At 46.9% G+C, this 23808-nt stretch overlaps 1 protein-coding gene across 1 annotated transcript; it reads right to left on the bottom strand.

Moving 5' to 3' along the window:
• Positions 1-320: 320 nt before the first annotated feature.
• On the bottom strand, positions 321-19298 carry CA6 (carbonic anhydrase 6). Its single transcript, XM_068537716.1, is given in 9 exon segments — positions 321-421; positions 1095-1157; positions 1160-1217; positions 3803-3960; positions 7215-7284; positions 11473-11565; positions 12215-12363; positions 16873-17052; positions 19220-19298. Coding segments are annotated over 9 exon segments (951 nt in total).
• Between the last annotated feature and the right edge of the window lie 4510 nt (positions 19299-23808).

Genomic DNA, 23808 nt, shown 5'->3' with positions numbered 1-23808 from the left:
ACAAATTTCCAAAGTTATTTTATTTCATCTAAATGCTACAGGGATGTTTGGCCTGATTTGTAATTTAGACACATCAACGTGCATGATTCGAGAGGAGGATAGTTAGGTCTCCATCTCCTTTAAATTTCTATTCCAATCAATTCCCATTGGTGTTGTCTAACTCAAATGCCTTCTCATATATTTAAGCCATCTCACTTCCTTTCATGGATGATGGTTTCTCCTGTTTTAATCATAAATTAAACAGGTGCCTCAGTGGGAATGGTGTGATCCAGACATACAGGGCTTCTTGGAGACAAGGCAGGGCTCACTCTTCAAGGTCATTACCCTTGTCTTTTTCTCTTTGCTTTCTTCTGTTCAATAGACCTTCTCAAGTACTCAAGATTACTGTCAATATTGTTTAGATAAAACTGGAGCTCAGAGCCTATGAAAAGAAGAGTTAATAGGAAAAGTTCAGAACTTTGGAGGTCCTCATTCCTACTTCCAGCACCCTGGTGTCTGCAGCTTGATCCCCAAGCAAAGGTAGTAGACAATTGTGGCCTAGTTAACCCCACCTTGAGGGAATTTATAGGAGGAGCTGTGGCTGGGTTTGTAATAGAGACCAAGATAGAACTGTGAAATATTTGACTCGGACTTGATAAGATTAACTTGAGCCGAAACTGTTATGGGAGTATCTGGATGTTGCTTGATGTCTTGCTTCTCCTACTGTCTCTGGCCAAGACTAGGTGGGTAATAAATCATGTAGCTGCTCATCGTCCCCTCTGTTCTACTCACTGGTACCACTGCCTGGACTGGGAAAATGGGTCACCCCTTTGCCCTGTACAGCCCTGAGCCTCCTGCTGTTTAGATAACTCTCCTTCCTTTACTATTTTTTTTTTAGGCCATGCCGTGTGGCACGAGAGATCTTTGTTCCCCGACCAGGGATCGAACCCATGCCCCTGCATTGGGAGCATGGAGTCTTAACCACTGGACAACCAGGGAAGTCCCTTTTCCTTCCCTTACTATTGCCAGAAGAGATGGGTCCACCCAGAGAAGGAGGAAAACAGGAAATTATAATTGCAAATTGCAAAGAACAAACAAGAGTTGATCTCACTCACGCTGATTAGGTTGAGACATGAAGTTGGCTTCTACCACTCTGTTGTTCAGGGGCTGGGTCCCACGTAATCATTGTGGATGGTCTTGTTCTGGTGATTCAGTAAGGAATTCTCCAGCTTCCAAACCTGCAGGCAACATGAAGGGAATTATGGAGAGGAGAGGCACTGGGTGAGTTTTTAAATTTAGCTAGCAACTGAACTAGAGTTTGGATTTATATAACCCTGATAAAGCGGTTGTGAGAAGATCCCAATTCCAGAAGTGGTCTGGGTGCTATGTGCCAGGCCATTCATCCACCCATTCATTCCTCCAACAATCTCTTTTAGTCTTTTTCTATGAGTATTTAGTCAATAGTAGAAAGGAGACAAAGAAGTAAACAGAAACATACCAAGCAGCTCAATTTTTGTTTTTTCTGAGAATGTCTGTATTTTGTCTACATTCTTTTTTGTTTAACATTTATTTATTTATTTATTTATTTGGTTGCTCCGGGTCTTAGTTGCGGCAGGCAGGCTCCTTAGTTGTGGCTCACGCACTCCTTAGTTTTGGCTCACTCACTCCTTAGTTGTGGCTTGCCAGCTCCTTAACTGCAGCACATGCAATCCTTAGTTGCAGTAGGCAGGCTCCTTAGTTGCAGCACATGGGCTCCTTACTTGTGGCTCACCAGCTTCTTAGTTGCGGTTCACTGGCTACTTAGTTGCAGCTCGTGGGCTCCTTAGTTGTGGCTCACCGGCTCCTTAGTTGCAGCATGTGTGCTCCTTAGTCGCAGCAAGAGGGCTCCTTAGTTGCACCTCACAGGCTCCTTGGTTGCAGCTCACCGGCTCCTTAGTTGCAGCATGTGCGTTCCTTAGTTGCAGCAGGTGGGCTCCTTAGTTGCAGTTCGCCGGCTCCTTAGTTGCGGCTCGCCAGCTCTTTAGTTGTGCCTCACTAGCTCCTTAGTTGTGGCTTGTGGTCTCCTTAGTTGCAGCTCACTGGCTCCTTAGTTGCAGCACGTGAACTCTCAGTTACGGCATGCATGTGGGATCTAGTTCCCTGACCAGGGATCGAACCCGGGCCCCCTGCATTGGGAGTGCAGAGTATTATCCTCTGCTCCAGCAGGGAAGCCCCTTGTCTACGTTCTTGAGAGACATTTTTCTGCCTATACAACTCTAGGTTAGCTATTCATTTCTCTCAGTTCTTTGAAAATATGGTTCCACTGCTTTCTGACTTTCATTGTTGCTGTGTTGCATCTACTCTTGGTCTATAGTATTTCTTTCATGAAAATCTGTCTTTTCTCTCTGGTTGATTTTTAAATCTTCTCTTTGTCTTTGATATTTTGTGGTTTCATTGTGATGGTTTAGTGTGGGCTTCTTTTTGTTTTCATTGACTCGTTGGGCTTCCTTCATATATGACATGGTGTCTTTCAATTCTCTGGAAAATTGTCAGCCAACATTTCTCAAATTATCCCTCTTCTCTATGCTACCTCTCTTCTCCCTCTAAATTTCAACCAGACATTTGTTGGACCTTTCTAGTATATTCTCTATATCTCTTTACTTCTTTTTCATATTTCCATCTCTTTTTCTCTTTGTGCTGCATTTTACATAATTTTGTCAGCTCTGTCTTCCAGTTTACTAATTCTTTCTTGAACTGTGTCTAACATGCTATTAAACCCATTTGTTGGGTTGTTAATTTCATTACTATCTTTTCATTTCTAGAAATTAACAACCCATTTGTTTTTTTTTCTTCTTCAAGTTTACTTGGTCATTTTTATACTTTGCTCTTTCCTCATATTTAAAACTCCTATACATATTAAACATATTAAATATGTTTTATTTTACATATTATGCATTCTTTATGCATATTAAACATATTTCATATTAATTGACTGATAATTACCATATCTGAAATCTTTGTAGTTCTATTTCTGCTGACACTCATTCATAGTGCCTTTTTCCTGATATTTTGTGATTTTTTAAAAATTGAGCTCATTTCAGGTAACTTTATTCGTGTAAATTCTTATAGATCTGGATGTAAGGTGCACTTTTCCTGAGATAATTGACATTGGCTTTTGTTAGGTATCTAGGGGCACTTCCAACCTGGTTGGCAATGTTTTTTGTGTGGTTATGAGAATAGGGGTCTTTCCACCTTTTCCTGGAATAGGGAAATGGAAAGTTTAAAAAAAGAAATATTTGTTTCTGAGGAAGAACATCACCCAGAAGGAAATGTCAGCTTTGTTTTGAAACCTCAGTAACATGTGTCCTTTATTTAACTCAACAAATATTTATTATGTACCCATGCTATGCTGAAGGACAAAAGACAACTGATATAGCTCTTCCCCTCAAAGGGCTACAGGCATTTTATGTGGTAAAAGGCTAAATATGAAGCTATCCTTCTCGCATGAAGTCATTTATGAAGTAATGTATTACTTGTGCCTGGCGAGAGCAGCACTCAGTAAATATTTGCCTTCACTGTGCAACTCTTGTCCTATGACTTGGACCACGTCCCAGTTTTTTTGTTGCATCACCTATAGGTTTCTTGGATTCCCTGATGCCTGTTTGCCCATTCCTGCCACAACACTAGTAAGATCACCCATAGCAATAGAGGTGAGGCACTGCAGCCCTGTACATGGAAAACACTGTAGGAGCCCAGGTATCAGCATTAGGTGAGATTTGGGGAGCACTCTTGTTAACCAGGCCGTTGAAAGGAGAGACTTTGATAAAGTGATTCTACACACTACCTGTGTCCTGGAGAGCTTGACAGTATCTGCCAGCACAAACCAGTGGACGTTCTCAGTACAGGGAGGAGTGGTGAGTGACCCCCAGTAGCTGTAGTAGTAGTGGAGGTTCCCAGGTAGCATGTCCTGAACGTCAGGGCCCCTCAGAACTGCACTTTGTCCTAAAAGAGGGGACAAAAAGGAATGTTAGGGACCACTGCTGCCCCTTGCAAGGACAGCTCTGGCTCAGATCTCACCATCTTTAAATCTCCTGATTTAAGCAGGGGGACATAGAACCTGGTCATTGGGAAACATCCCCCAGTGTGCTGCTTCCAGGGAAGGGTTAAGAGCAAAGACTTTGGGCAGAAACCCACTCGAATACCTCCTCCTGGCTGAGTGGCCCTGGCGGGGTCTGTAGAAAGGGGACACCCAGGAGCATTGCCGTGAGGGTAAAGGGGAATGTGTTTATAAAGTGCCGGCACTGGACCCGCACATAGGAAAGTGGTCATGAGTGTAGCCGTCACCATCATCATTGTTAGGCAGAGGATACATTTTACAATAAATGAAAGAAATTATGACTCCTAGGGGCTTTTGGGTAAGTGCTCTCAAAGAAAGAACAAAATTCCTTGAGTTGTGCTCATTTATAAATGAAGGGGAGGGATAGAGATTAGAAAGGCAGAATCAGAACTAAGCGGGAGTGCAGGTGCAGGCGTCAGGTCACGAGCGCTTCCTGCCATGCCCATTGGGAACCAAGCTCAGCCACAGGTGACGTGTAGAGAGGGGGACATCCACAGAGCATCTGAAGCCTCCACAGCACCCACATTTATCGCCGCATCTATAGAATTCCTCTTTTGTTCATGTCAGTGACGCTGAGTCCCTGAACTCAGCAAGAGACTATCAAAGCAACACGGAGTCGAGTTGACTTTTGCTTCACCTTCCCTGAGCACTTTTGCATTTTTTAATGGCAAAGAGGATATCATTTTGTTATATACATAAACAGGTTTCTTTAACCAAGGCTGTGAAGTGTAGTAGTGCATAATCCCATGAATAAGTAAAAGGTTTCTAAGTTTTGTTTTTATTGGATAGATTTCAAGATATAACCTTCTAAAGGACTCTATTGCATAGATTTTGTTTCATAACTCCAATACGTTCAAGTGAGTGAAGAATTCCAGAACCATGGTGGAGCCACTGTGGAAAATAATATGGTGGTTCCTTTAAAAATTAAACATAGAATTACCATATGATCCAGAAATTCCACTTCTGGGTATATACCCCAAAGAATTGGAAGCAGGGAGGTAAAAACAACAGGGCCCACTGATGGTTTGGGTGTGGCAGGGCAGGGTGGGGAATGAAAAGAGGAAAGTCCAGAGAAATTTGGGGATTTTTGGCTTAAACAAGGGGATAGATGGGGATGCTGTTTGCTGAAATGGGAAAGTCGGTTTAGGGACAAGCCTGGAAAGGGACGGGAATAAGTTATGCTTTGGCCATGTTGAGTTCTAGATCCATATGGCAACATCAACTAAACAGTTGGGTGAAGGAATCCAGAGTTCAGAGAGAGGCCAGTGTTGTGGGCACTATTGATCAGCAGTGGAATTTATTGAATTGGAGAAGGAAATATATCAGGATCAGTTCGTAGAAATAGAATATCTGAGGTCAGTGAATTCAAGGAAACTCCTTAGTTATACCACAGGCCTGTGGTGTCTCCTGCTGGCTTTGTTCATGGTCAGTAGATTAACTAGACAGTTCTTGCCTCGACTTTGCCTCACCTGTCCTGCCTGATGCTGATGTTACCTGGAGGACCAGATAGAGATTTTTGGAGTCCACAGCCTAAAGATGACAATTCAGGCCATGGGACTAAAAAGGAGGTCACCGAGAGAAGTCAGAGTCCTGGCACCCTCGGACATTAAGGCAGGAGCCAGGAAGAGAGAGCAAGAGAGTAGCGCTGGGGACGGGGGCGGGGTTTGGCCAGAACGCAAGCCGCGTGTAATGCCTCACGGTTTGGAGGTGGAGTAAGAGAAGAGGAGAAAAGTGCCCAGGAGATCTGACAACCGGGGTGACCTTGAAGGCTTAGGGTGAGTGAGAAAAGAGAACAGGACAGTAGACAACTCATTCAAGGGGAGATGAGAATGGGGTGGAGGCTGAGGGAATGATGGGGTCAAGAGACGGGGTTTGTGTTTTGAAATGGAAGAAAGGAGAGCATTGTGATGTGTGTTGAGTGGAGTGACCGGGTGAAGGGGGAGATGCAGGAGAGAGGGGAGACGGGCAGGAGAAAAGGCCCTGAGAATGGGGGTGTCGGTGCCCACATGGAAGGTTGGTCCTGGACCAGAGCAGGGACCTCTCATCCAGTGTAACAGAGGAGGGGACATGGAGTTTGGTCAGGCGCAGGCAGGTTAAGATGAGTGAGTTTCTGACTACCTTCTCCATGGAGTGAGAGGCCAGGCATCGCCTCCAAGGGAGAAGCTGGGGCCAGAGAGGAGGGGCTTTGGGAGAGAGGAGAAAATATGATGCAGTAATTTTGGAGAGGGGAAAAGCAAATGCCCAGAGTAGTATTTCAGGATTTCTGAGCAGTGTTAGTACTTGTGTATATTTGTAGCTGTGAATGAAGTCAGAAGTCTGTGTGCTTCTCTCCAGCTACATTCAGCCATTTGGCTACAGGCTGTGAGTAAGTGGGAGTTAGTCTGGGGCTTTGCCAGGTGAGCTTGTGGAGGGATGGAGGGCATTTGAGTGGGCGTGTCAGAAGTATGGCCCATGGAATCCAAGCTAGGTAAAGAGAGATGAGAGGCATGAGGCGTGACTAGTAGTGAGAACGTGGAGGTCCATGGATTGGAGGTCAGCAGATTGCTGGAGGGGGTGAGGACTGAGGTCAGAGACCTGGAGTCTGGGAGATGTGGCCAAAGTGGGATGCACACAACCAAGGCTGCAACAGATCTGGTTACTGCTCATGGTCAAGGGTTGACCATGGGAGTGGGCAGACACTCTGACAAGAACCCTGCCTTCTGGCGGCAGAGATAAGGGAGACCAGCCCTGTGTCTGTGTATACAGGCACCGTGACAAGAGGCTTCACTCTTGAGATTCTTCTCAGCTTGAAGCCAAGGAGGCCATCTCTCTCTAGGGACCAGGATCACTTCCAGCTGGGGCCAGAGGTGAGAGTCGCTTAAATGAAGGTATCCCTCATTAGTGGAACTCTGGCCATCCAGAAGTTCCAACCGTGGCAATTGACAGGTAGAGTTTATGAACGGGTTTCTCAGAGGTGTGCACAGCCTGAGCCGACCTTGGGAATTGCTGGAACCAGAGACCTTGCACAGGGAGGGGAGCGTCCCCTGGCAGGCTTATCTGCCACCCTCTCCACCAGCAACACTCTTCCCTGCTCCCCTGCCCCCCATCACACTCACGCTCATTCCTCTGCCCTCGTGCAGCCGCTGTTGGTTTCCCCTACCTGGATACCTGATGTTCTTCAAGCAAGAAATGAAGTTGCTGTAGTAAGCATTTTCAGCATTACCCTTGACCTGCAGGAGAAACACAGAGCAGTTCACCTAATGGAGAAGGGCCGTCCATCCGGTACTATCCCCGCTAATCCAGCTCTTTTGTACACTGGCTGATTGGGCAGAGCTGCGAGGGCAAGGAGGCAGCCCACCCGTGCCCCACTTGTGCTGGGGGAGACCATCTGGCTGTTCTTTGCCACCAAGTGCCTGGGCTCACCAGTCTCTTCCAGAAAGACAAGATCTGAAGCATTTTGGCAGCTTCCAGGGAAAAGAGCTTCTTGGTGGTGACTGGTGATGTCCTCAAGGAATGGCCAAAAGTCACTGTCAAGATATCCCCAGTGACCCTGTTTTGGGCAATGTCAGCCACAGTCAGATTCACTGTGTTTTTTCATTTGTTTGTTTGTTTTTGTTTTTTTGGCCATGCGGCATGTGGGATCTTAGTTCCCTGACCAGGGATCGAACCCATGCCCCCTGTATTGGAAGCGTGGAGTCTTAACCACTGGACCGCCAGGGAAGTCCCCAGATTCATGGTGATGCGGGGGCTTGCTCTGAAGTGCTCCCTTCTTCATCCTCAGGACTTTTGACTGAGTGAAGGAGAGCCAGATGTCCAAGGCAAAACTGCTCCAATTCTGACCACTGCCATCCTTTATTTATTGTATGAGTGTTGACTTTTTAGAAGTCAGAATGGTTGCTTTTTGTGAAAAAGGTCTATGGATAATGGTTTTTTTCAGTCAGCAATGCTGATCCATTCTTCCACTGGGTATAAATTCAGACTTTCTTGGATTTCTGATCGCCATTTATTTGTTTTCTAAACGTCTCATCTTTTTTTGTTCCTCTGTTCTACCTTTTGTGTTAAACAAATACTTTTAGCGTACCAGTTAACCATGTTAAGTTATTAGTGGTTGCTCTAGTGACTACAACATACAACTTATCACAATCTATATCAGGTAAATACTAACTTAATTCTAGTAAAATATAGCAACTTTGTTCCAATATAGCTCTATTTCTTCTGTATTTTTTCTTCTATTTTTGTCATACATTATAAAGCTAATACTACAGGGGTATAATTATTGCTTTAAACAATCTTATGGGTTTTTTTAAAAAAGAAATTAAAAGAAGACAAGAATATGTATATATGTGTATATATATGTGTATGTATGTATATGTGTATATATATATATATATATATATATATATATATAGTCTTCTATATTTACCTACATATTTACCATTTCTGGCAGTCTTCATCTCTTTCTGTGGATTTGAGTTGCTGTCTGGTGTGATGTCCTTTCAACCAGAAGGATTTCCTTTAACTTTTCGTGTAAGACAGATCTGTTAACAATTATCTCAGTTTTTGTTTAACTGGGAATGTCTTTATTTTGCCCCATTTCTGAAGATTGGTTGGTTGGACATAGGAATCCTGATCGTCAGTCATTCCACGGCCTTCTGATGCCTTGCTTCTAATGAGAAGTCAGCCATTAATGCACTGTCAGCCCCCTCTATATAATGAACCCTTTTTCTCTTGTCAATTTTGACAGTTTGATTTTGATGTGTCTAGGTGTTTATCAGATGTGGAGTTTGTTGAGTTTCTTGGATTGGTAAATTATTGTTTTTTCATCAAATTTGGGAAAATTTGGCCATTGTTTCCTCAACATTTTTTTCTGCCACTTTCTCTCTCTGCTCTCCTTCTGGGACCCCCATTACATATATGTTGGGATGCATGATCTTGTCCCCATGAGTCTCTAAGGCTCTGCTCATTTTTTTTCTAGCTTTTTTCTTTGTTCTTCAGATTCAATAATTTATTTAACCTGTCTTCAAATGCACTGATTCTTTCTTCAGCTGCCTCAAATCTGCTTTGAGCCCATGTAGTGAATTTTTCATCTTTTTATGATACTTTTCAACTCTAGACTTTCCATTTGGTGCATTTTTATAGTTTCTGTTTCTTTATTGAGATCCTTTTTGAATCATTGTCATCATATTTTCCTTTAATTCTTTGAACATAATTTCTTTTCATGCTTTGAACATATTTATGATAGTTGTTGAAAGTACTGTCTGCTAGGGAAGTCCCTGGTGGTCCAGTGGTTAGGACTCCACGCTTTCACTGCCGAGGGCCAGGGTTTGATCCCTGGTCAGGGAACTAAGACTCCACAAGCCACGTGGAGCAGCCAAAAAATAAAATAATAATAATAATAATAATAGGGCTTCCCTGGTGGCACAGTGGTTAAGAATCCGCCTGCCAATGCAGGGGACACAGGTTCGAGCCCTGGTACGGGAAGATCCCACATGCTGCAGAGCAACTAAGCCCATGCGCCACAACTACTGAGCCTGTGCTCTAGAGCCCGTGAGCCACAACTACTGAGCCCACGTGCCACAGCTACTGAAGCCCGCGTGCCTAGAGCCCGTGCTCCGCAACTAGGGAAGCCACCACAATGAGAAGCCCAAGCACCGCAACAAAGAGTAGCCCCTGCTCGCCACAACTAGAGAAAGCCCGCGCACAGCAACAAAGACCCAACACAGCCAAAGATAAATAAATAAAATAATAAATAAATTTATTTAAAAAAAAATAATAATAATAATAAAGAAAGTATTGTCTGCTAAATCACTCTTGGTCTACTCAGAGTCAGTTTATATTGACTGCTTTTTTTTTTTTTTTTTTATGGCTGTGTTGGGTCTTCGTTTCTGTGCAAGGGCTTTCTCTAGTTGCGGCAAGTGGGGGCCACTCTTCATCGCGGTGCGCGGGCCTCTCACTATTGCGGCCTCTCCTGTTGCGGAGCACAGGCTCCAGATGCGCAGGTTCAGTAATTGTGGCTCACGGGCTTAGTTGCTCCGCGGCATGTGGGATCTTCCCAGACCAGGGCTTGAACCCGTGTCCCCTGCATTGGCAGGCAGACTCTCAACCACTGCGCCACCAGGGAAGCCCCTTGACTGCTTTTTTTTTTTCTCCTAAATATGGATCACATTTTCCTATTTCTTTGCATGCCCAACTTTTTCTTTGATAACTGTCATTTCAGATAATACATGGCAGCAAATCTGATTTCTGATTTTTAAAAATTGTCCTGAGGGGTTTTTGTTGTTGTTCATGTGACTGTTTAGTGACTTGCCTGGACTTCATCTGCAGGATATATCTCACAGTGGTGTACAGCAGCTGATGAACCTGCTTAGGTCTTAAGTCTTATTTTTATTTTTCAGCCTGGGGCCATCTAGGGTCAACATAGTCTTGTGGCCAATGATTTTTGCAGAGGTTGTGCTCAAACCCCGTGAGCCCAAGATTTGCACCCTCTGCTGATGGATCTGTATGTGGGTTGAGAAGCACATTCAAAGATCAGCCAGTTACCAGGTCAGCCTCAGCCTTTACTTTCCATCAGGGTTTCTTGGGAAGCTTATACAGCCTTTCTGTGGCTCATCTCCCAGTTAAATTTCTGATGGTCTGCCACTTGCCACTCACCTCAACTAGGGCTGCAATCTCAGACTATCAAACCTGCAAGTTTTCCCTGTTTTCTGTCTTTTCTGTTGTTTGCTACTTTTACCAGCAGTGCCCCCTGGGCGTGGGTTTTCAACTTCTACTCCAAATCAAATTAGTCCCCTGTATCAGGCAGTGAAGCTTTTGGTTTTCCTGTCCATGCTGCCCCGATAAAACTACCTTGCTGACCACGTTAGGGGAAGGGGATGGGAACAGCCCCAGGCAAGGTGTCCACAAACTCCCATTGTTCTTACTCAAAATTCTAGCCATTTATCATAAATAAATGCCTCACCTTGTTATTTGTCTTTGGTCCATTTCCAGAGCACTGATATGTTTGTTTTTGACAATTTTATCCAATATAAAACTTGTTTGGGGGTGATTGGCGATAAATTGGTGATAAATCCCACCCTCCAGACTTTCTGAGAAATGCAGAGATGTTGGCTTTGTCTAGGGGGTTGCAGGCTTCCTCTTGCCCTCAGAGCAGTTTATGTCCAGTGAACCCTTCCGCGATCCCAGCTCTTTTAAGTCAGCTCGTCCAAGTTATGCAATGTCCTTGAGGTTGGTGACACAGAAGGAACGCAGTAACTGTGAGCAAGGACTGGAAAAAGGGTAGGTCTTTCATTGGGTGAGTGTTTCCAAGAATTGTGAGCTCAGGAACAGATGAGGAGGGACCAGTAGGAAGACCCTTTGTCTACACTTAACACCTTGTTTTGACACCAATTTCTAACTTTGCATGTGTCGTTTCAGCCTACCTCAACGAGGGCTGCCTGCACAGCCAAGCCATCCGGTGCTTTCTGAGCCTTAGCGTAGCTCTTGTATTTAGAATTGTAATGAACGACGTGAATCTGTGGAAGCAAGAAAGTGTAAGTCAAGGGCAGTTCCTGTAAACCTCAAGTGCTTCAGGTTTTCAGGGAAGGAGGAAAATAAAAAAAGATGTTCCATCCCACACCTCAGCTGACCCACGTAAACACCTCTGACCACCATCTCCCTCCCTGTGGGCTACAAGATCTATCAAGACCAGAAAGTTCTCCAAGAATGCAAAGAGTGTGAGTGGGATTCTGGGGAGATGGCAATTCACCCTCCCCCCGGCAGACAAGCTGGCAGAGTCCAAGGGATCATATGAGGCCACTGGGTTCTCCTGAGGTCTCCCTAGCGTGGGCATGTGCCCCTTTACCCCAGGAGGCCACTGTAAACCTGCGGTCATCCTAAGCAAGAGGGGGACCCAGCAAATCTACCACATAGAAATCCAGTTGAAACTAAAGAGGGCTTGCCCCACTCTGTGGGCTGTAAACTCCTGCGTTGGGGTGACTTCTGTGAGGGCAGGGACCCTGCCCAAACCCCCAGCACATAGCAGTGACCAGTGAATTGTTGTAAATGAATGAAAAATAAACTCAACCTCAGGGTGACTTGACTCACCACTGCACAAAGTTTTTTTGGCTGTTTTAATAAGAAAAGGGACTATGGGGTTTGAAAGAAAGAGGATCCTCAGGGTACCTCGATCACATATCTGATCCCATCAATGGTGTGCTCGGAACCGCTGATCTCCAAGGAGGCGCCACCCCGGTGGAAGTGCATCTGCTGGGCTGCGTACTGGGTGCCATCGGCAGCCGTCACGCGCATGGTGGGGGGCAGGCTGATCTGTACTGGAAGAGAAGACGAGGGGCAGGGAGTGTGCAGATGGGCGTGGATGGGTCAGGCCTACAGGTGAGGCAGCTTCCCCGGTCACCTGCCCACTCCTGGGGCAAGCTGGTACTATAGACAGGCCTAGACTGCCATGAGCAGGGTGACCAACAGAGAGGGGGCACCTAGCACATGGGGAAGGATGGGGACCAGGCACTGAGTAAGCTGGGCTGGACAGGCACTTGTCCCAGGGCACGCACCTTCCCACCCAGGACCAGAAGGTCAGGGGCAGGACCACCAAGTGGCAGGTCCAGCTTGTTAGCCCTAACGAAGGGGGTAGCCCTGAAAAAATAGGGCTAATGAGTGTGGAAATCAGAATTCCACTCTCCACCTCTGGCCAATTTTGGAATTTACCCACAGGGTAGGGATAGGAAGTGGGGCCTCTTGGGACACTCACCCAATGAAAGACCTACCCTTTTTCCAGTCCTTGCTCACAGTTACTGCGTTCCTTCTGTGTCACCAACCTCAAGGACATTGCATAACTTGGACGAGCTGACTTAAAAGAGCTGGGATCGCGGAAGGGTTCACTGGACATAAACTGCTCTGAGGGCAAGAGGAAGCCTGCAACCCCCTAGACAAAGCCAACATCTCTGCATTTCTCAGAAAGTCTGGAGGGTGGGATTTATGTCTAGGTAGCAAGAAGTGGTCAGTGAATCCAATCACCCCCAAACAAGTTTTATATTGGATAAAATTGTCAAAAACAAACATATCAGTGCTCTGGAAATGGACCAAAGACAAATAACAAGGTGAGGCATTTATTTATGATAAATGGCTAGAATTTTGAGTAAGAACAATGGGAGTTTGTGGACACCTTGCCTGGGGCTGTTCCCATCCCCTTCCCCTAACGTGGTCAGCAAGGTAGTTTTATCGGGGCAGCATGGACAGGAAAACCAAAAGCTTCACTGCCTGATACAGGGGACTAATTTGATTTGGAGTAGAAGTTGAAAACCCACGCCCAGGGGGCACTGCTGGTAAAAGTAGCAAACAACAGAAAAGACAGAAAACAGGGAAAACTTGCAGGTTTGATAGTCTGAGATTGCAGCCCTAGTTGAGGTGAGTGGCAAGTGGCAGACCATCAGAAATTTAACTGGGAGATGAGCCACAGAAAGGCTGTATAAGCTTCCCAAGAAACCCTGATGGAAAGTAAAGGCTGAGGCTGACCTGGTAACTGGCTGATCTTTGAATGTGCTTCTCAACCCACATACAGATCCATCAGCAGAGGGTGCAAATCTTGGGCTCACGGGGTTTGAGCACAACCTCTGCAAAAATCATTGGCCACAAGACTATGTTGACCCTAGATGGCCCCAGGCTGAAAAATAAAAATAAGACTTAAGACCTAAGCAGGTTCATCAGCTGCTGTACACCACTGTGAGATATATCCTGCAGATGAAGTCCAGGCAAGTCACTAAACAGTCACATGAACAACAACAAAAACCCCTCAGGACAATTTTTAAAAATCAGAAATCAGATTTGCTGCCATGTATTATCTGAAATGACAGTTATCAAAGAAAAAGTTGGGCATGCAAAGAAATAGGAAAATGTGATCCATATTTAGGAGAAAAAAAAAAGCAGTCAAGGGGCTTCCCTGGTGGCGCAGTGGTTGAGAGTCTGCCTGCCAATGCAGGGGACACGGGTTCAAGCCCTGGTCTGGGAAGATCCCACATGCCGCGGAGCAACTAAGCCCGTGCGCCACAACTACTGAGCCTGTGCTCTAGAACCCGTGAGCCACAACTACTGAAGCCCGCACACCTAGAGCCTGTGCTCTGCAACAAGAGAAGCCACCGCAATGAGAAGCCGACCCACCACAAAGAAGAGTAACCCCCACTCAGCTCGATTAGAGAAAGCCCGCGCAGCAACGAAGACCCAATGGAGCTAAAAAAAAAAATTAATTTAAAAAAAGTAGAATTTGAAACTAAAAGCACAGTACCATTTACATTAGCATCTCCCCCCCAAAATTAAATAATTAGGTATAAATCTAACACATTACATATAAGATCTATATGAGGAAAACTGAAAAACTCTGATGAAAGAAATCACAGAATAACTAAATAAATAGATATTCCATATTCCTGGATAGGAAGACTCACTATTGCCAAGATGTCAGTTCTTCTCAATTTGACCTAGAGATTCAATGTGATCCCAATCAAAATCCCAGCAGGTTATTTTGTGGATATCAACAAACTAACTCTAAGGTTTACATGGAGAAGCAAAAGACCCAAAATAGCTGACACAGTGTTTAAGGAGGGTAACAAAGTTGGAGGACTGATGCTACCCATCTTAAAGACTTACTATAAAGCTACAGTAGGGACTTCCCTGGCGGTCCAGTGATTAGGACTCCACGCTTCCACTCCAGGGGGCACGGGTTCCATTGGGAACTAAGATCTCACAAGCCACATGGTGTGGCCAAAAAAAAAAAGCTACAGTAATCAAGGCAGTGTGGTCTTGGTGGGAGAATACACAAATAGATCAGTGGAACAGAATAGAAAGCCCAGAAAGAGACCCCCATAAATATATCCAACTGATCTTTGACAAAAGAGCAAAGATTATCAATGGAGCAAAGAGAGTCTCTTCAACAAATGGTGCTGGAACAACTGGACATCCACATGCCAAAAAATGAACCTAGACACAGACCTTACACCCTTCACCAAAATTAACTCAAAGTGGATCACAGACCTAAATGTAAAGTGCAAAAGTATAAAATTCCTCAAAGATAACATAGGAGAAAACCTAGACGACTTTGAGTACGGTGATGCCTTTTTAGATACAACACCAAAGACACAATCCATGAAAGAAAGAATCGATAAGCTGGACTTAATTAAAATTTAAAACTTCTGTTCTGCAAAAAAGAATATCAAAAGAATTAGAAAACAAGCCACAGACTGGGAGAAAATATTTGTATAAGACACATCTGATAAAGAACTGCTATCCAAATTATACAATGAATCCTTAAAATTCAACAATAAGAAAACAAATAACCCAGAGACCATAACAGACACCTCTCCAAAGAAGATATACAGACGGCAAATATGAAAAGTTGCTCCACAGCATAGTTCATCAGGGAAATACAAATTAAACCAACAATGAGGTGCTACCACACACCTAATAGAATGGCCAAGATCCAGAACACTGACAGCACAAAATGCTGACAAGGTTGTGGAGGAACAGGAACTCTCATTCATTGCTGGTGGGAATGCAAAATGGTACAGCCACTTTGGAAGAGAGTTGGGCAGTTTCTTACAAAACTAAACATACTCTTACCATATGATCCAGCAATCACACCCCTTGGTATTGACCCAAATGAGCAGAAAACTTATGTCCACACCAAAATCTACACACTGGTGTTCATTGATGTTTATAGCACCTTTATTCATAATTGCTGAACCTTGGAAGCCGCCACGATGTCCTTCAGTAAGTGAACGAATAAATGAACTGTGGTGCATCCAGACAATGGAATATTATCCAATGCTAAAAAGAAATGAGCTATCAAGTCATGAAAAGACACGGAGGAACCGTAAATGCATATTACTGAGTGAAAGAAGCCAATCTGAAAAGGCCATACACTTCTGCCAACCTGCTGATAGCTTCAGAGAGTAACTTTGGAAACAGGAACTTGATATGGATGATAAAATGAGGCTTTCACAAACTATGTGTGGAGTTCAGTGATCCAAATCACAGCTATCTGAGGGCTACTACCTTCACCAGCCCCATCAAGGGCAAATGGTTTTATTTTCTTAATAGTGCAAAAAGGAAATCTGAGTCCTATGACCCACCCCCCCACGTACACCTATGCGAATGGACAGTAAACTGTCCCAGCCCAGGTGGGAGTGGAGAGGGAAGTTTCCAAGGAGGACATGACCGAGGAATCAGACATCCGGGGTCTGGATCCAGCTCGGCCACTAGAAACTACATGACCATAAGTCCCTCGGCCTCCCAAAGCCTCTGGTTTCAGCTTAAAAAATGCCCCCCTGCCCCTGGGCTTGTCATGAGGCTCAGAGGAGACAAGCCCACTTGAAAAAAATCAGAAGGGTGTCTGCAAACGTTAAGCAGGATTTTATGGTTGTCCAGTCTAGGCTTCTGAAATGGAGGCCCCCAAAACCCAGCTTTTCCTGTCTGACCTTCACACGTAGAAAATATGGCAGATCAGACCTGGGCACAGATCAACAGAAGAGACAGTGGGTCCTGTGGCTTCTCGGTGTTGCCTCTCTGTCTGCTGAATTTCCTGCTGGTTGGGTCAGAGTGAGCTCAGAGAGAGGCCAGTGCAGGATGAAGGGGCCAGTGGGGAACCGAGTCTACAGATGGATGCTGCCCAAGCAGGGACGAAGTGCCAGGACTCAACACCGGTCTACCCCGAGCCTGAGGCCTGCAGCCCCCAGGCCACGCTCTGGATCTCTGCGCATATAGCTCCTGGCAGCCCTGCCTGCCTGCCTCCCCCTATACCCGCCCGGGGACGGGAGCCTGTCGCCTACCCTTACCTGTGTGGCCATTGTTGATCATAGGGAACGCCCCGTGCTGGACCTCGTAGCCGGACAGGTTCAGAGCCCTCAGGGAAGGGTTGTACCACACTTTCTTCCTGTGCAGGTCGATGGGCGACTGTCTCTTCCCCCCGCAGTCGGGGTACTCCCTCGGCCAGTGTGCTTCATCCAGCAACCCCTCTGACAGGGGGTCACAGTGCAAGGGGCTCCCTGTGGGCACCTCACTCAGGGCCAGAGACTGCAGCTCACAGCTGGGCCTGCCCAACAGGAGGCCTGCAGAGGCCACAGTCAAGACCAGAGGCCTGCCTTCTAGAAAGCAGGGCCGGGCCTCCAGAAGGAGGCGGGAGGGGCATCTAAATCAGCTCCACGGACCCTGGTGTCTGGGGGGCTTTGGGGCTGGTTCGTAACTTTCCTGTTGCACCCACTGCCCCTGAGAACATGCCTTCGTGTTTTGAAAGCAATGAATGTCTTTAATACATAGCTTTGGCTTTTCCTTTGCATGACTGTCGGCTGATAAATGTACTCGAGGGCTACTTGGGCTTGGCATCCCTGTGTTACTTTCAGGGCCTTTTCCTCACTTCCTCTGAATGGCAGTTTCTCTTTTCCAGCCCCCAACAATACCACGGCCCACTCCACGCCCTACGCCCTATGGCAGGACCTCCCCACGTCCTTTCTTGACCCCTCCCCTTTAACTGGTTCCCAGTATGGTAAAGACCACCTGGGTGCCTACACTTATGGATTCAGGACCAGAAAGGAAGCATAGGGTTCAAGGATGACCTAGAATGATTAGTTGAAAAAATATCAAAATAAGGAAATTTATCTTTTTTAAGGTAGTTACTAATCACAGAAGAGAGGAGAGAGGGTGATAAAAGCAAGTCATTATAATGGGTGACTCGGCCTCCAAACAACTGTGGGTCCTGGTCTCATCCATTTGCAATAGGGAATCCAGCTCTCTTTCCCCCTTAGGGGACGGCGTCATCCATAGCTTGTTTTGAGGAAGATGTTTGTACTTAGGCCTCTCACAGTTTCTCGGTTCAATAAAAAGTCAATTCTTTTTTTCTCTGTACCTCTCTTCACTGTTTAATAATACAAACCAATTTGTAGACAATTCTTTCCTAGGGGCAGGTGCCAGGAGCAAGGCCAGATGTCTTGAACACAGACCCTTCATGGATCAAAAGGTTTTTTACCAGCATTGGTGTTTCTCAAGTATCCCCACCAGGCATTCTCAGCAGCTGCCCGAGTTCTCCTGGGCCCCGTCTCAGAGGCTGTGCTGAGCTGGGAGGACAGACTCCGCTGTTGGAATCCTCTCTCTTCCTTACCCTCGAACCACACCCAGTACCAATGGGCCTGACCGAGCAGAGGGCCCAGGGTCTCGTGGCACTGGGCCGGGTCGGGGAATCCTCTGGTCCAGACAGAGCCGTTGGTGAGAGTCAGCCGTCCCGCCCTCTGAAGCTGGACTTCCTGAGCCTCGCCACAATCCTCCTAACTCCGCTGCCCTTGACTTAGAGGACACACATCCACCCTGGGAGGACGCTTCACCCTGTGTCTGCGGCCAGGGCAGACTGTGCAGACAGCAGGCTCTAAACCCTGCTTGCCCCTGGACCCTGCATCAGCCAGCGGCCACGAGCATCCTCTCCGGCCCCACGCCTCCGTCCAGGACAGAGAAGAGGAGGGCCAGCCAGGCGCTCTCCCCCCTGCCACCCAGAAGGGGCGTTTCGTGTCTGAACCCCGCTGTCTTCCTCTCTTTGGTCCACACGTGGGCCGGGACCTGTGCTAAATGCCAGGGTTTTCCACTTCATGTCCTATAAGCGGGGTTCTGGATGTGAGACTGGGGTCTCAGCAGGGCCACGGCGACCAAGAGAGGCCAGCCTGGAGGCCATGCAATGGTCACTGGGTTCTCGGCACGTCGAGACGCTCTGGATAAACCGTGTATCGTGAAATTTCCTGGAAGAAAGCTCTTGCAGACCCCACACACCCTCGGTGGGGCTGCAGGGAGCCCCCTGCAACTGCTTTATTTTCTGTCTACACAGACCAAGAGAGCAAATGGCTTTGCCCTTGGAAGCACTAACGCGGGCTCTCGAGCCAGCTTCTGGGGCAGAAAAGCAGAAACCCTGCGGGTGACTCAGGGATCCAGGAATGGGGAGAGTTCTGCCCTCCTCTCCTTAGCCGAGGTCTAAGTTCAGTATGCTCTTGCCCCAGCCCGAGACCTTGAGACCCCAGCAAGCACCGTACACAATCATCGTTCATGGTCGCCCCGAAAGGCCAGGCTTCGTCCTCAAGAAGGGGGTGCCCCCTTCCTTGACGTGATGGCAGAAAGGGGGCATGCAGCCCTTGGGGTGGGCCTTACCTGAGTAGGTCCACTCGGCCCCGTGCTGGGCCTGGGCTCCCAGCAGGAGCAGGGACAGCAGGGTGACCAGAGCCGTCATGACGCTGTGGGTCTGGAATCAGGGCCGATTCTGGGGAAGCTCTTCTTTTAAAAGCTCAGAAACTGTAAATAACAATTTACCAAGTCTGGTCAGCTGATCCACCCTTTGCTGCACCCACTGAAAAACAGCACGGCCTTCTCACCGGCTTCACTCAGCCAGGTGGGGTGCACCTGTCTCATCACCTCTGGCGTCAGCCGTGATGTGTCCACTTAGCCCAAGGGTTTGGTTGTTCACTGTCTGATTTATGAAAACTCACTCACAGGGTCCCACAGTGCAGCCTTTGTGGATGAGCGACTACAGGCCAGGGCATTGCCCAAGGCAGAGAGAAGCAGGATGGAGAGGCTTTCCCAGAACAATGGCATTTCCTGTGCCCTTGCTCCTGGCAAGGGGGGCCCAGGGAGCTGGTGAGGGGCATCATGGGTGCCTGAAAATGCCAGCTGGATGCCGAGTGGTATTTCCTGCCTGTCTCAGCAATCGACACCTGCCACTCATGCAGACTCAGGGCTGCCCTCAGCCAGGCGGCGAGAGAGATGGCCTGGGTCCCACGTATTGGGCATAAAGTGGAGAATCCAACTGGCGGCAGTCCTGTTCTCATCCTAACTCTTTAATCACTGGTGGACCCTTAGCCCCAGCTCACGAGCCACATCCCAACACATGTCCTGGGCTGTCCGAGCTGCTATAGGCGTCTGAGTTTCTCCGTGGGATGGATTTGTTCTGACAGCCCAGCCGCAGTGCGCTTGGTCACACCCAAACCCACCCAGCACGTGGATCAGTGGATTGCCTAATCCCCCTGCGTTCACTTAGGTAAACAGTCCTTGAAATTAGCTGAGGGAGAAACTTTTGGGTTTATACCTGCTGACAGGCCAGCTCTTCCCATGCCCTTCAGAGAGGGCACAGGTGAAGGGCAGCAGCATTCCTGGCCAGAAACAAAGGACCATCTTGTTCTGCAGAACAGAGCTAACGCCCTCTGCAGCCTCTTTTATCTCATGGCCCACTTTTTGCTGGAGTCTGAGGGATGATGGGATGGCAATACGGTAGCATGAATTAACGGCAAGACAGTAGCATGAATTAACCATGGTAAAGAGCAAGGATTCTGCAGCCAGACCCACAGGGTTCAGATCCCTGCTCTGCCACTTACTAGCTGTGTGACCTTGGGCAAGTTACTCAACTGCTCTGTGCCTCCGTTTCCCCAGTTTAATAGGATTTAATGATAGTACCTCCTCCTGAGGATTCAATAACAAATCTGTGTGTAATACTTGGAGTAGCACCTGGTGTGTATCATTTCCTTTCTCATTTTATGGAGAAAGGAAATGACATCATTGTCACCCAGCCTGTTTGTAAGGGAACTCGAGGTGAGAATGAAGGACTCGATCTCCAACTCATGGAACTGCTTCCCATGATTTCAGAAATAGGAAACCCACTCTCCAGTCTTTGCTAAGGAAGTCAGATCCCTGCCCGCTGGGCCCCGGTCTGGCTGAAAGGGCCACCTTGTGAGACGCCAGCTCTGCTGAGGACAGCAAGATGGGCATCAATCTTTAGGACCTTTTAGATGCACCAGGGAGCCTTGACATCCTGCTCAGAAAACAGAAACTGAGACATCTGAATTTTTTTCTTGAGAATCACACAAAGAATTAGGGAACTGCAGAGGGAGCCAGAAGGATCACGATGTGGGGAAACCAGGGAGGCTTGCCGGGGTGAGAAGGAGCTCTGAGTAAGCCCGCGCCGTGAGGCAGGGGAAACTGCAGAGAGAGGGAGGCAAGAAGGGGCCGTGGGGAGTGAGAGGAGACGGGAACAGATGCTCAGATAAAAGCGGGCTCCTGGACACACACAGCCACTTCCAATGGTTCCTGGGCTCTCACGGGAAGTGCGGTCCTGAGGCCAATGCTTTGGGATGCCCAGGAGAACCGTGGTGCTTTTATGGCCCCACAGAATCCTCGCAGTGAGTGCAGGGTTACTTTTGTGCATCTGTAATTTTAGCAACCCTCCCATGGAGCCCTACTGCAACACATGCCTCCACCAGACCTGCAGTTTTGCCCTGGTTTCTCCATATCTTTGGCCCAGGAAGAGCCAGGGCTGGCTGGTAATCTATGCAGCTAATGCTGAGAATAAGTGGTTAGAGTGAGTAGTTAAGTTAATAAAGCAATCAGACTAGTCAAGACCCATCTGCTAACGAGGCACGTTACTAGAGAGGGGTGGGGGTCCCCTCCCTCTCCTAGGGAGCGTACTCCAGGGATCTCATCCACACAGAATCAGGCACTTTTGTCGCCTACTTTCTAACTCACTGTGTTCTTCAACCCTAAAATTTTCCATTAACTTTGAACATGAGTTTCTGCCTTGCAATTTGCAAAGCACATTGTTTGCTTTGATGCTATTTCTCTTGTGTGCCACATTCGACTCTGAACTTGCTTTTTCTGCCTTCATCCAACCGCATCTCCAGCTCATCAAGGATGTATCTTATGCTCAACTCCTGTTTTTCTGGAGCCTATGATGTGAGTGGCTGTCTGAGATGAGTCGACAAGTATGCCATTTTTAATCACAACACAATGTCAGAAACGAGGAAGGAGATTTGTTCTTCCTTGGTGCCACCACAGCTCTGTGATGGAGGCCTACTGAGGCCAAGAAAAAGAGAGGGCAGCGAGCTGTGGTCAGCCCAGGTGAGCAGGGAAGTACTATCAGCCCACATAAACAGGGAAGCACCATCAGCCCAGGAGGGCAGAGAAGCATGATCAGCCCAGGTGAGCAGAAAGGCATGGTCAGCCCAGGTGAGCGGAAAGGTATGGTCAGCCCAGGTGAGCAGAGATGGGTGATCAGCCCCGGTGAGCAGGGAGGGGTGATCAGCCCAGGTGAGCAGGGAAGTACTATCAGCCCACATAAACAGGGAAGCACCATAAGCCCAGGGGAGCATGGCGGCACCGTCAGCCCAGGTGAGCCAATGCTCAGGTTTGCACAGGACTGGCATGGAAAATGAGTCTGGGGGACTTCCCTGGTGGCACAGTGGTTAAGAATACACCTGCCAATGCAGGGGACATGGTTCTATCCCTGGTCCGGGAAGCAACTAAGCCTGTGCACCACAACTACTGAGCCTGCGCTCTAGAGCCCGCGAGACACAACTACTGAAGCCCACGCACCTAGAGTCCGTGCTCCGCAACAAGAGAAGCCACCGCAATGAGAAGCCTACGCACTGCAACGAAGAGTAACCCCCGCTCACCTCGACTAGAGAAAGCCCACGCACAGCAATGAAGACCCAATGCAGCCAAACAATAAATAAATAATTAAAAAAAAAAAATTCTGGCTACACAAGAATATGCACATTTTGACTCTAAGTAATACAGACAGGCCATTGTTCTGTTTCATTCAGGAGTTCCAGCTCTGGCACCCTGAAGACTGAGTCATTCTGGACAAGTTAGTTGTCTAGATGAGTAAAGGCTCAATTCTATTTAAGCACCAAGACGTTTAGTCCACTTTGGATTAAAACTTCTAAAGTGGACCCAGGGAACTCTGCTCAGTGTTCTGTAATAACCTAAATGGGAAAAGAATTTGAAAAAGAATAGATACATGTATATGTATAAACTGAATCACTTTGCTGTACACCTGAAACCAACACAACATTGTTAATCAACTATACTCCAATATAAAACTTAAAATTTTTAATATTTAAAAAATAAAGTATGCTATGCTCTTGCCTGCTTTCTTAAATAGATTAAGCTGAATGCAATTAAACTTTTTTTTAAAATATGTATCTATTTTTTGGCTGCACCACGAGGCACACGGGATCTTAGTTCCCCGAGCAAGATTGAACCTGCGCCCCCTGCAGTGGAAGCGTGGAGTCTTAACCACTGGACCGCCAGGGAAGTCCCAGTTAAACTTTTCTTAATGACTGAGACCCACTAATATAAATATCAGTTGTTATCTTGCATTGTAATACATTGACGCCCGCTGGGCCTATAATTATAGATTCTTCTTCCTATGTGAAACAACCCTAACTGTTATACTTTTGGATTTCTTATTTTAGATATTGAGGGGGGGGATTCAATTGCTCAAATATTAAAGCAATGTACACCTATGTTCATGGGTGAGAGCCAAATTATTAACATGCATAAGGCCAGGGCAGAACCAATCAGAACAGAAATGAGACTTTGTGCTAAGGCAGGGTCTGGAAGCCCCTGCTCTGCCAGGAGTTAACCCTTTAGTTGGTGGATTATAAAGAGATTGGGAGATCCTGGGGAAAGGCTGGGTAGCTGGGGTCCTGGAGGTACCAGGGTGTGTATGTTCACTTTTTAATAGTTAGTGTTGCAACATAGGCTGCCAGCTGTTGCATCTTAGTTGTCTGTTTGCCTGCCCTCCTCTCCTGACTTCTTACTTGCTGTTTTTGACCTATTTGGCCAGCGATCAGATGACTGCACTTCTTAGAATTATATGCACAGGAAGAACGGATAGAGCTGAACTGAGAGTCCAGAGGCTGTTCTAAAACCAAAGAACGCAAACACTGAAATATTCGTTTTGACTACTC

Source organism: Eschrichtius robustus, chromosome 3 (assembly GCF_028021215.1).
Source record: "Eschrichtius robustus isolate mEscRob2 chromosome 3, mEscRob2.pri, whole genome shotgun sequence".
NCBI classification, from domain to species: domain Eukaryota; kingdom Metazoa; phylum Chordata; class Mammalia; order Artiodactyla; family Eschrichtiidae; genus Eschrichtius; species Eschrichtius robustus.
The sequence above is the reverse complement of the archived record's forward strand: the minus strand, read 5'-3'. Positions and strand labels throughout refer to the sequence as shown.